We start from the raw sequence: 12,144 nt of genomic DNA, 5'->3' as shown, positions 1-12,144 counted from the left end.
CAGTGTCTTAGCTGATGTGATCAAAAGACATGATGTAAATAATTTAGAAGATTGAGCATACTTTCATCTTAGTTTCCTTTCCCCCCCTTTTTTTTTTTTTTTAAATTCAGCTCCTGTGAATGCTACCAGAGATATCAAAGGCACTTTAACACAGTATAATCTTCAATTAATCACTAGCTTGTAGCTATTTAAAGGAATAGTTAAACGTTTTTGAGAAAAGTTAATAGGAAGATTACCACTCTCATGTCTGTCCGTTTGAATATGAAGCTAGAACCAGGAGGTAGTTAGCTTAGATAATCCGACACATATCCCTCCTGTTAAATCAGAATATTTCCTTTTTACACTTTGATTTTTGTACGAATTAAACCAACACGTTCACCTGTGAACTTTAGAGGTGCTGCTTGGTAGATTTTTTGATACCTTTGGACAGAACCAGGCTAGTTGTTTCCCTTTGTTTCCAGTCTTTGTGCTAAGCTATGCTAAACAGCTGTAAAGACACATGAGTGGCCCTCATCATCTCATCTAACTCCAATAAAATGATTCGGAGAATATTCACATCAGCAGCGAACGTCGCTCACGACTCAGAAAACAACAGTTAATAAACTCCAATCAGATCAACATGTAAGCAAACACTAAAAGCTTTTATTTGATTTTTATTTATGTCTTTATGGGATTCCTGTGCTCATTAGCAGCGGCAGCGAGGATCTCCGTGGAGACTGTTCCGGATCTCAGGAGTGGGAACAAATGCATTTGGAGAGGAGAGGCACTGGCTGGCCCGCTGATGGTCCTCAGAGGCTAAACAAATGACTTTCAGTGAGCACATCGGGAACAGACAGCACTCAAACAAATGCTTTTAAATGGGGAAAGACAGGGGTGGAAAATCCTCTTCTGTCCCTTTAGAAGCTTGTTGTGAAACCTCTGATGGCCGTTATTTGTCTTAGCAAAGACACATTGACGTCAAAATGCTGGTGAGATTGCATGTGTTTGTCTGACCGTGATCCTCCGCGGAGGAGCTGAATGTGAACTGGTGCTCGTTTTCTGACTTATTTCTAAAATTAGAGCCCAATTTGAACTCAAAGTCACTCCGTCGTTAACATGGGGGTGTTCATACAAAGACTTTAAAAGTTTGGAAAACGCTTTATTTTCATTCATGTTTTCAAGGTTAGGGACATGCTTGAATATAAATATATTCATTTAATCATGTTTCACTCACGTAAACATACAATCAAAGTTAATATGAACAAAATAAAAACGACAATATACGTTGATTGCTGTTGGTATATCGGATAAAGGCTTTGAGAGTCTGGAGTTTTTTTGGTTTCGGTACCTTAAAGGGCTTTAATCTTACTGTACCCCATGCATGACGCACTGCCACTGCTATGACTCAAGTACTATACTTAACTACTTGGATATTTCCGATTTATTTATTCTACTTTATACTTCTACTACGCTACAAGTCAGGGAAATATTGTACTTTTTACTCCACTTTACACAAATACTTAAAATCAGCTCCACCGTGACAGCAGTAAAATGTTAATTACACATGAAAGCATGATTACTAATAACACAATATATATATATATATACACACACTCATAGGGGTAATTTTTCAGCATTAGTATGAGTACTTCCTCTACCCGGCGGCTGTGAGAGCTAGATATGGCCGGTGTGTGTCAGTACTGTGTGTTCTGGTGTGTGTTAATCCATGTGTCTACACAGCGTGGTCACATGTATGTTCTGTATCTGTTTGTTTCAGTAGTCCGTTAAACCCAAGGCTGAATTACCAAGGGTAACTTCCCCAGGGCCCCCAGAACTCCAGGGGCCGGCCAAACTTAAAAGCTTCTCTGTGCGTCAGTCAACTGGTTTATGAAGAATCACAGGGTTCCCGCGTTTCCTGGAAGTTTAGAGGCTAGTTTTAAAGTCGTGGAAAACGCGTAGAAATGTATTTAAAACGAGCAAATATCCTGGAAATAATCGGAAATGTTTGTAGTTTAGCCCCTCGCTCAGATCGCCTACGTAAACTAGGATAAGCTGTATTTATCGGGGTTATTCTCACATCTAAATACATACACGGTGACACAATAAAACACTTTAACTTTCTAGAAGATTCATTTTCCATATAATACTTGATTTGAACTGTTGCTGATGGGCTGTGGTCAAATTATTGGAGTCAATTTGCCCGAAACCGCAGCGTTTGTGAGCGAGTGCTGTCCTGTATTGTCTTGAAAACCCTGGAAAATGTCCTGGAAAGGTCCTTGAAAATGTCTTGATAAGAAGATTGGGGAACCCTGGAAACAGCTGACGTGATAAAGGTCTTTAGGTGCGTCCTGCTTAATAACCTGATAAGGAATCTCCCAAGGCCTGGTAGTATTCCAGCATAGACCTTTTTCACAGCGGCAGGTAGGGTAAACACAATGAGTCTAATTCAGGTGAAACAGAATCAGGGTGCTGCTATTGTGCTTCGTTGCTCACAGGCTACACTAAATGTCACCTTAATTAGTATCATTAATGACACCTGTGTTTACCCTACTGTTTCATGTCAATGTGGCTGCTGTGAAAAAGGTCGTTTGCACACAGTTGCAGTGTAATTGTACCGTTGGGGGTTTTAATATATAGTAGAAGAACATTTGTAGAAATAACTTGTAGTAAGATATATGAATAGGATGTAATGGTCTATCCTGATTGTTATAAAGGGGGTGGACAAAATAATAGAAACACCTCTCTGTATAACGCAATAGCACGTAGCAAATACTGAATATTATAGCCTTCATAGACTGTGTTAGGTTTATATAGGTGTGTCTCATAAACCACCAGAGTGTTAATCTTGTTTTAGTGAATATGTTGACATCTGACCTCGCAAAAACTCACCCTGAAGCTTTTTATATACATTTTCTCTGACTCCTAACAGTCCGTAATAACTCAGTTAAAGAATAAACAATCTTTTTTTTTTTTTTTTTTTTACAATTTAGAGTATTTTAATCTAGGTTAAATATAGTTTTGATGCTGTCAACATCACCACAGTCATGTACATACTTAGAGCTGCAACAATTAGTCAGTTAATTGACAAAAAAATAATAATTTTTTAGTAAAAAGGTCAAACATTTGCTGGTTCCAGCTTCACAAATGTGAGTAATTGCGGATTTTCTTCTGATGTGATGGTAAATAAAATAAATTTAAATTAGATTTGGCTTGAGGACTGACAAAACAAGACATTTTTGGACAACTAATCTAATAATTAATCACAAAATAATCAGCAGAGTGTCGCATCTCTGAGTACTTTGATGGTTGTTTTAGTAATTGGTTCATGTGCTGCCACCACTATCTCCCCTGATAAACAAAAAAAAACAACCACTGAGAGGTTTCTACTAGCCGACTGGAGTGCAGAGGCTCTTTTCAAAGAGTTTCCAGCCTCCTCCCGGCGCTCACTACGGGCCAGACAGCCCCTCGTTGGAGCCTGAATGGCAGCAATTAGACACAAATTTCAGCCAAGGTCCCATTTTTATTGGACGACGAAATGGACGCCGTAAAACAGCGGCTTCAGTGTTGCTCGCCGGAGGAGTCGTTTTCTTGTCTGAGTGACGAGAGCCTTTGCAATTTCTCATGTGTTGTAAAAGACGGCCTCTTGTTTTTTTTCTGACAGAGCTGAGGAATTTCGGTCCACTTGGTCGAGGAGGACTCCTTCCTCCTCGTAGTATTTCAGCTCAGTTTGCTATTTCTAGAGCTGTGTTTCAAAAGCAGGAGATCGGATTGGAGGAAGAAGCAGATGGCTAATCTATTAAAAAATAATAATTAGTGACAGGTATATTTTTGGTTACTGGTGTGTGTGTGTGTGTGTGTGTGAGCTTTGATTAGTATGTTCATACTGTAAGGAGCTGCTGGCGATTACTTACTGTAAGAGGGACACAGATTGACCCAGTTAACTCAAATCCTCATTGACCTCATTTTGAGCTTGCGTGGAGGTGCATCCTCCAGATCCCCCCCCCCATCAACACATTACCTTGTTAGCTGCTGGCTTGCAAACCCAGTTGACCTTCTTTAGTCATTTTGTCACTTTTTTTGAAAACACTTCCCGTTGTTGGTCCTTGTGGGTTTACTGTAGGTAGTAAGCCAGTTAGCTCAGATTTTTTTTGTTTTGGTAAGACTTATATAATATTACATTGTATTAAATAATATAATTATAATATTATAAAAGATTACGGCCAACTCTTTTTACTCTGCTCTCCAAAAACTTAGCCAGCTTTTTTCTTCTTCTTCTTCTTCTTCATGTCTTTCGGGTCTGGTCCCAGAGGACTGGTCCATCCCTGAGGTCGGGTCCCCCTAGTGGCCTGGCGTACTTCCGTTTTGTGGAGCGAATTTGCAGCGTTTCTCTCTTGTTTTGTTGTTTTGTGTGTTTTTAGTATTTGCAGCATTTTTCTGTTGCATTTGTTTTTATGTGTTTGTGTGTTTTTGGATTTGCTTCATTCCCGTGTTTGCAGCGTTTTGCCGTTTGCGGAGATTGATTATCCAGTCAAGGTTCAGAAATATGTTTCAGCCTGATTCTTGTCTCTCTGGATGAGACCTAATCACATGAATTAGTTAGCACATAGCAACTGCACCATAAACTTCTGTAACTGTAATGGGAGGCTGATCTGAAAACCAGTCATTAGGAACAGATGGTAATCAGTGCACCGTGAGTATTGATTGGTTGTTTACTTCTCCTTCCTACAGCCCCAGAGGTGCCTCTGCATCTCTACGGGTGAGAGATTAGGTTCCCCATTGTCACCAGAAGTACACACACACACACACATACAATATTCACACACTCACACACAAAGCACACCTTGGCTGAGAAGCTCTCACTTACGCCTGACTGGCTGGCTTTGGAGGCCGAGCTGCCTGAATGGCTGACTGGTGGTGTGTATGCATGTGTGTAAGGGTGTTGGTGGAGGGGGGTTGGTCTATCTGGCTTTTGTGTGCTGAGAGTCCTGTTAAATGAAGGCTTTGGCCACATAGCTGAGAATGACCCCCCCCCCCGAAGCCACAGTTTCAGTGGGCTATGCTTTTGCACACAGCCCCTGGGATGAAGGTCTCCTTAGACTGAACTCTGTAGGGAGCTGAGCTACTGCTCTTTCACAGGCTAACGTCCTGGCCTTGTTTTCAACCACAAACCCCCCCCGTTTCCTCCTCCTCCTCCTCCTCACCGAGACATCCTCCGCTCTGAATCCTATAGAGACAGCTTAAGTCGACTACCTCGGGCTTAATTGCTAGTGAAGTGTTAAACCTCGGCTTCCAGGCGGGTGCATTCAGGGTATCTGCAGGTCTTTGAGAAGTCTGTGAATGTAGTCTTAGAAGGTGTTATATTTAATTTATAAATATTGTAAAGACGTTCTCTTGCCTATCCAATGTTTTCATATGGTGTAATACACAGGGAGTTTGTTGGCAGTGGATTGTGCTGCAGGAGGCTGTTTCAGGAGTTTCAGTCACCATCAGACCTTCTGCAAACACTTTCACTGCTGTTTTAATTATCGACTTCAATTGTGTAATCACTCTTCAGGAAATACCCTTATTGGCTTTTTTTTTTTACAGAGGTTTGAGGAGCAGATTGAAGCCACTCACATGTCTGTTTAGCTTAGCTTAGCACAAAGACTAGAAACAGGGGGAAACTGCTAGCCTGGCTCTGTCCAAAGTTTGCTAAAGCAGCACCTCTATAGCTCACAAATTAAAGATGTTCTATCTTGTTTGTTTAATCTGCACAAATGGCAGCAAGTTATTGTTTTATGGAGGCTGTGACTATTTCTTTGCCGGATGCAGTGACTTCCAGCCACGCTAGCTGTTTGCCCCTGCTTCCAGTCTTTGTGCTAAGCTAAGCTAACTATCTCCCGGTCCCATCTTCAGTGGAAGACTCGTCAGTCTTCTCATCTAACTCTTGGCAAGAAAGCAAACATTTCCTAGAATGTCGCACTAATTATATCATCGGGAATGATGGGACATACTGTACCGAAGAAATGTGATATAATAATATTTCTACACCGATCCGTCTCCCACCGCCTGTCCGTCATGCTTTAATACTTTGGCCGGTACGAGCGATACACAGGTATTTGATTGCATTCTGCATGGGCCTAAATTTAACTCGGCGTGAACCCTGCAGGAAACCGTGTCATTCACGCCGCGTTGGGAGAGAAGGAGTTAAGTTTGGTTGCTATGCAGTGCTCGGCGCTGTATTATGCAAGCTGTGAAGCTCAGACACAGAGAGAGGAAGTGCATTACAGAATGCTGAGCTCAGGGCTTTGGCTCGCCGCCAAGCATACACTCCTGCATGTGCACACTCACACACTCACACACTCTCAGCTGAGGGCATACCGATTTTTCCAGCAGCACAGCGGTCTCCTCCTCCTCCTCCTGCTCCTCGAGTCACTCTCTCTCTCTTTCTGTTACGTCAGTAGTTCAGCTGTGGGCCAGGCATGACTGGGGCAGGCGGAGAGCACCGTGCATTTCTTTCTCTCTCTGTCTGTGTGTGTGTGTGTGTGTGTGTGTGTGTGTGTTTTAAAAAGACAGGATGTGGACTTGGTGGTTGTGTGATCCAGTGCTCAGCAGGAAAAGAACAGCAGCACTAAGAAGTCGTTTTTTCTCTACTTCTATACACAAGTTTCACTCTCAGACATGGTCTTATAGCCTCTCTGTTGTTTTTTTTGCTCAGTTCGATATCACACAGCTCCACCACATATGCAGAGAAACACCTACTCTGTTTACAACGTTCTTCCACCCAGCAGGGGTGATATGTGTCAGCTATGTGGTGTGTGTCACATGTATGAGAACATCTGAGCAAAGTGGAAATCCAATCTTCTAGTTAATGTTCCAGCGTGAACAGCGCTGATAGTATTCTCTGCACATATCGAGCCGTTAGTCAGACTTATATAACATTTAGAAAAATGCTAATTTAATCAGATTTTGTGACTTTCTTTAAAGTTTATTTACCATGTCCGTGCAGTATTTTGACCGCTGATAATATGTGACACTATGTAAGTACTATAGATAACGATGGCGGCGTGTCGATCTATTTGTACGGCACCATTTCTTTATAGATTAATCTTTGGTGTCACAGGATCTGAGCGCTCACTGATTTCGATGCAGAACTGACAATCAGACATATGCAGGGATGTAATAATTCAATAAAATTCACAATACTGGGTTCATAATATGATTTTATCATGTTTCTTTACATTCCTAGACACAGGACATGTTAGCTACGGTGTTAAGTAGAGCTGGTAATATGGTGAAAAAGTAATATTGTGACTTTTATGTGATACATTTTGCATCATAATTTACATTTTTAATGATAAACACTTTTAAAATCATGATGATGTGACATTTTTGGGATCTGTACCATCTGGAGAACAAGGAGTCTAATGTTAGCTAAAGTTTGCAACCTTTACTTCTGTGTCACTGCTACCATGTTTGAAGAAACAGTTTGATATTTTGGGAATATGTTTCTTGTAGAGAGCCGGATGAGAAACCTCTCTCTATGAGCAGCACTGCAACAATCACGTGTAACACCTTTTTAAAGTAGAGATTTGATCAGACGTTGAGTGTCAGCACTGGTTTCTGTCTTTTTCTGTCTCCTCCCAGTCGATTTAAACTCCCCAACAGAGAGGATTTTTTTGTGATTGCAACTTTTTTCCATTTTCTCTGCTTCAGTCTACCATCTAAAAACGTTGTCTGTCATCTGTCACTGTCTGGCATCGAGGATTTATCAGCCGCACAGTCTCTCAGTTCGCATGACAACATGATGCAAGAAGTACATCATGTTACAGTGGTTGTGTTTCTCACCTTGTTACACAAAAAAATGTTGTCCATGTCAAAATACTTCAGTCAAACCTGTCTGGAGTTCAGTCAGACTAGAGGTTGCACACACCTTTGAAACAATTGGTCTTGTATGTTGTTGAGCGTTACAAGTACATTAACTCAACTACTGTACTTAAATATCATTTTGAGGTACTTTCACTACAATTTAGAAGCAACTATTGAACCTTTTCACTCCGCTACATTCATTTGATAGCTTTAGTTTCCTTCCAGATTCAGATTAATAATACAACATTTAATCCATAAATAAATAAATTATGATATTATTATATTAATAACACTTTATTGATCTTCAGGGGGAGATTCACGAGCTACCCAGCCGTATATAAAGTCATATAAATACATTTAAATTAGATTTGCCTTAAGCAGCTGCAGCATTAAAGTGATGAACACGTGAATGCATCAACAATCCTGATTTAATTATATAATAAACATTATTATGGAATCAGAAATTGATACTTTTAACTATATTTTGATGATTTGGAAGGAAATATATATAATTTCTGCATCAGAATCAGGTTTATTGCCAAGTAGTAAATGTAAAAAATTTAAATAAAGATAAAAATAGAGACAGTAAAATGAGTTTGCAGTGTGACGCATTAAGGTTATTTCCAATGTGCAAGATAAAATCCAACGGAAGTGCATTAACATTTACTATAATTTTGTGTTGATTCTGGCTCCCCCTGTGGACGAACGTGGTAGTGTTTCTGCCGCCTCGTTTCCTTGATTTCAAGAGGAATCCGAGTGCAGGCATTAAGAATAACTAGAAACAGCCAATCTTCTCACTGATGGTCTGATGGTGTTAATATAGGTCATATAGAGGCATCAGTATTAAGTTGAGACTGAGTCAGAGGTACTTCTTCCACCACTGGAGCGTTATCCATTTAAAGAACTGTGTGCCCCCATACAGTGAAACTGAGACAGTACAAACGTTCATGGTGCAGAATGTACTCGGATGATAAAGTGAATCACACCATGTATGACACCATTTGTTATCACTGGTAACCCACTAACCCAGTCACACAGTCAGTCCACTTCCTGCCATTGCTGACGCAATGTGGTCATGAAGAATTTGCTCCACAGTCATCTTTTGCTGACACACGTCCATCTGCTCTGTCTGGGTTTTTTTGTATTTTTTGCTGTTGCCTGGTCATGTGTGGTATCAGAAAGCTTTTGTATCGGGGTTTATTTTCATGTCAGATACCGAAGCTTGAAGAAATATGGCTTCCAGAAGTAACTTTCAGGTCATGTCCACATTGAAATCTGCCTCTCCGTCTATGTTTCCCCCTCTCCAAACACGCACGGACACCTATAGGTTGTAGCTTGTGTGAGGGCCATAGGTTCACCGTACAATAGCGGGTCTCTCTCCCTGTGGTGAAACGATCCCGTCAGTCCGTCAGAGGGTGGAGGCGTTCAGGGTAAGGTAAGCACTGGAGGTGTTGTGGAAGGGAAATGAAAAGGAAATGAGAATATTTGGGTCTTTGCGTTCGCCTCCCAGTCCTTTCCCTCGCTGGTCTTTTACTGTTTTCACCCCGCCAGCACTTTCCCCCCGACCGGATCAAAGTTAGGTTGAAACACATTGCCAGGGTGGTTTGATGTTTCTTCATGAGCAGAAAGTACGGATAGACCGATGATCGGATTATTATTATTATTATTATTATTACGTAGCTGCCTTTCTCTGTCTGTCTGTAGTCACTACTTTATATTCTTACTCATTGATTGGTTACACATAATATCAATAACACTGACGGCTGCTGCGCCACATTCAGGGACAAGTACAAGTGCCTCAAAGTAGTATTTGAGTATTAGTAATCGGTATCTGGAAAATCATATTGGTCGATCCATAGTGGAAAGAATCAAGTGTCCTTTTTTTATTTTTTGGCATTTAAAGCGGCTTTAATCGATGATACCACAGATAATCATCACTGGACTCTGCAGTTGTGTTTTTGTTACCTTAGAATGAGACGTTGAGTCCGCCATGTTTCTACAGTAGTCACGGTTTCACAGTTTCTCCTACATGCCTGTAATTGCTGACCTGCAATCTGTAACTTCACCACTAGTTGCCACTGAATCCCACACACTGGTCCTTTAAGCGTGTTTATTTTAAAGTTTTGATGAAAGCTCTTCAGTGTAGCAGATGATTAACAGGAAATATTCTCTCTGTTCTCCCCCCTGCAGGGTTCCACCTCAGCGGCACAGTTAGGGAACCCGCCACGGCCTCGGAGCCGGAGCTGGTCTGCAACGTGAGCGTCAGCTTCGACCGCTGCAAAATCACAGCGGTAACCTGCAGCTGCGGCAACAAGGACATCTTCTACTGCGCCCACGTCGTGGCGCTTTCGCTGTACCGGGTACGGAAGCCCGAGCAGGTCAAGCTGCGCCTGCCCATCTCAGAGACTCTATTCCAGATGAACAGAGATCAGCTGCAGAAGTTCGTTCAGTACCTGATCACGGTGCATCACACCGAGGTGCTGCCGACCGCACAGAAACTGGCCGATGAAATCCTGTCACAGAACTCAGAGATCAACCAGGTCCACGGTGAGTTCAGGGGCTTTGATAAGGGTTGTTATTTGGGCTTTCAGTGGAAGAACAGGCCAAACTCCTCACTTTAACGTGCGTGCAGAACAGGCACCAACAAACACACACAAGCACATGCAGGTACTCGTGTTAGATTTCCTCCATCTCGCACCAGTGGAGGTCCAGCTGGAGGCTGCCGTCCTGGGAGACGACGCAGAAAAAACAAGCTGTTCAGGGAGAACAGGAGGGAAACACACACACACACACACACACACACACACACACACACACACACACACGTGTATGAAGCCAAGTTTGACTTGAAAGCATTGCAGGAATGCATGAAGTGGGGGAAAGTTTGTTAGGAGACTTGTTGTGTTGTGTGTTGATGTTTTGGGCGTAACAGGAACACAAAGTCCCAGATTTTTCAGAATATTATATCCTGAAAGACAAAAAACTGAACATCTGTACAGTAAATGTACAGTTTAAGGTTTTTCTGAAAGCCGTATTTGAAGAATGGCTCCTTATATTGTGTGGAATATTTAATATTTAAGGTGGTACTAATCCAAAGACACTTTGGCTGTAGTGTGGTTGAACACATTTTACGAGGATTACGTGCGCTGTCGGGTTTATCGTGGACTTCTGAGGGACTGCTGGTGGTGCTTTGTTTTACATAGTTACACATCATGTTATGTAATTTGTAAACTTTGTGGCGCGTTGGTTTACTTCGACTGTGCTACTGTAGTACCAGCTAGTATAAGTGAATATACTCGTGACTTTCTGAGGTGGTTTTTAGGTACTTGCAGGTCATTTCTGGTGGTTGTTGGGACACTGATTGTTGTAGTTAATGACACAGATTATACATTAGAGCTGCAGCCAACCACTATTTACACTATTGATCAATTATTTCTAGATTAATTGATCGCTTTTTTAAATAAAATGATTGAAAAATGTCTGTTATAACGTCCTGTGGTTCAGTGTTACATATTGATATGACAAAGAAGAACAGACCTTGTAGTTTTGGTACTTTTATATGATCTATAATCCTTTATTTCACACTGTTTGTGGTCCTTTGGGTGCATGTCGTAGTATTCTGTGCTTTATTATTGTATACTGCAGCATGATTTGTTGTATTTTATGGCACACTCAGTTACTTTTGGATACTTTATGGTTGAATATATAGTAAATGTTTGGCTACTTTGCCTTTTGTGTACATACAAAACATAAATGATTGTGCAACATAAATCTAATTGTGTGCAGTAGTTTTAAGGACTGTTTACATGTAAATATTACGTCTGTCTGACTGTATTCTCTGTAGTTCGGTTGCAGATTGCAGAACTTATTTTGAGTCTCGTGGATTTAGTCGTCCCCACTGACACTTGTAAAATGTTTTAAATCTGATGTTTTCTTCACTCATGCATGGTTGTTGTTGCAGACCTTGCAGAGTTTGTGGTATTGATCAGCTCAACCAGCACTGCAGTAATGCATTAATGTAAAAGGTGAACTATGTGCTGATGCAGGCGTATTTATGTCTGCTCCTCCCCGAAAAGATTTTTTATTATATAAAAGGTTCTGTCTGTACTTGAGTACTTGAGTAATCCCACAATGTGTTACTGTATACGACATTTTAGATGGAAATATTGTACTTTTTACTCCATTACATTTGTCTGATAACTTCAGTTACTTTCATATCACAGAATATATTCAACACATACATTGTGATGTATTATTATAGGTTAGATAAGATAAACTGATTATTTATACCTGAGGGGAACTTCACAAGCTCTACAG

At 41.0% G+C, this 12,144-nt stretch overlaps 1 protein-coding gene across 1 annotated transcript in view; it reads left to right on the top strand.

Annotated features, from left to right (window-relative positions):
- zswim6 (zinc finger, SWIM-type containing 6) overlaps positions 1 to 12,144 on the top strand; it is a 48,755-nt gene that overhangs the window by 18,173 nt on the left and 18,438 nt on the right. Inside the window, exon 2 of the mRNA XM_051413310.1 lies at positions 10,018 to 10,374. Within this exon, the coding sequence (XP_051269270.1) occupies positions 10,018 to 10,374 (357 nt within the window). The remainder of the gene's footprint in view (positions 1 to 10,017; positions 10,375 to 12,144) is intronic.

This window comes from Dicentrarchus labrax, unplaced genomic scaffold (assembly GCF_905237075.1).
Source record: "Dicentrarchus labrax unplaced genomic scaffold, dlabrax2021, whole genome shotgun sequence".
NCBI lineage: Eukaryota > Metazoa > Chordata > Actinopteri > Moronidae > Dicentrarchus > Dicentrarchus labrax.
This window is presented reverse-complemented; position numbering and strand designations above follow the sequence as displayed.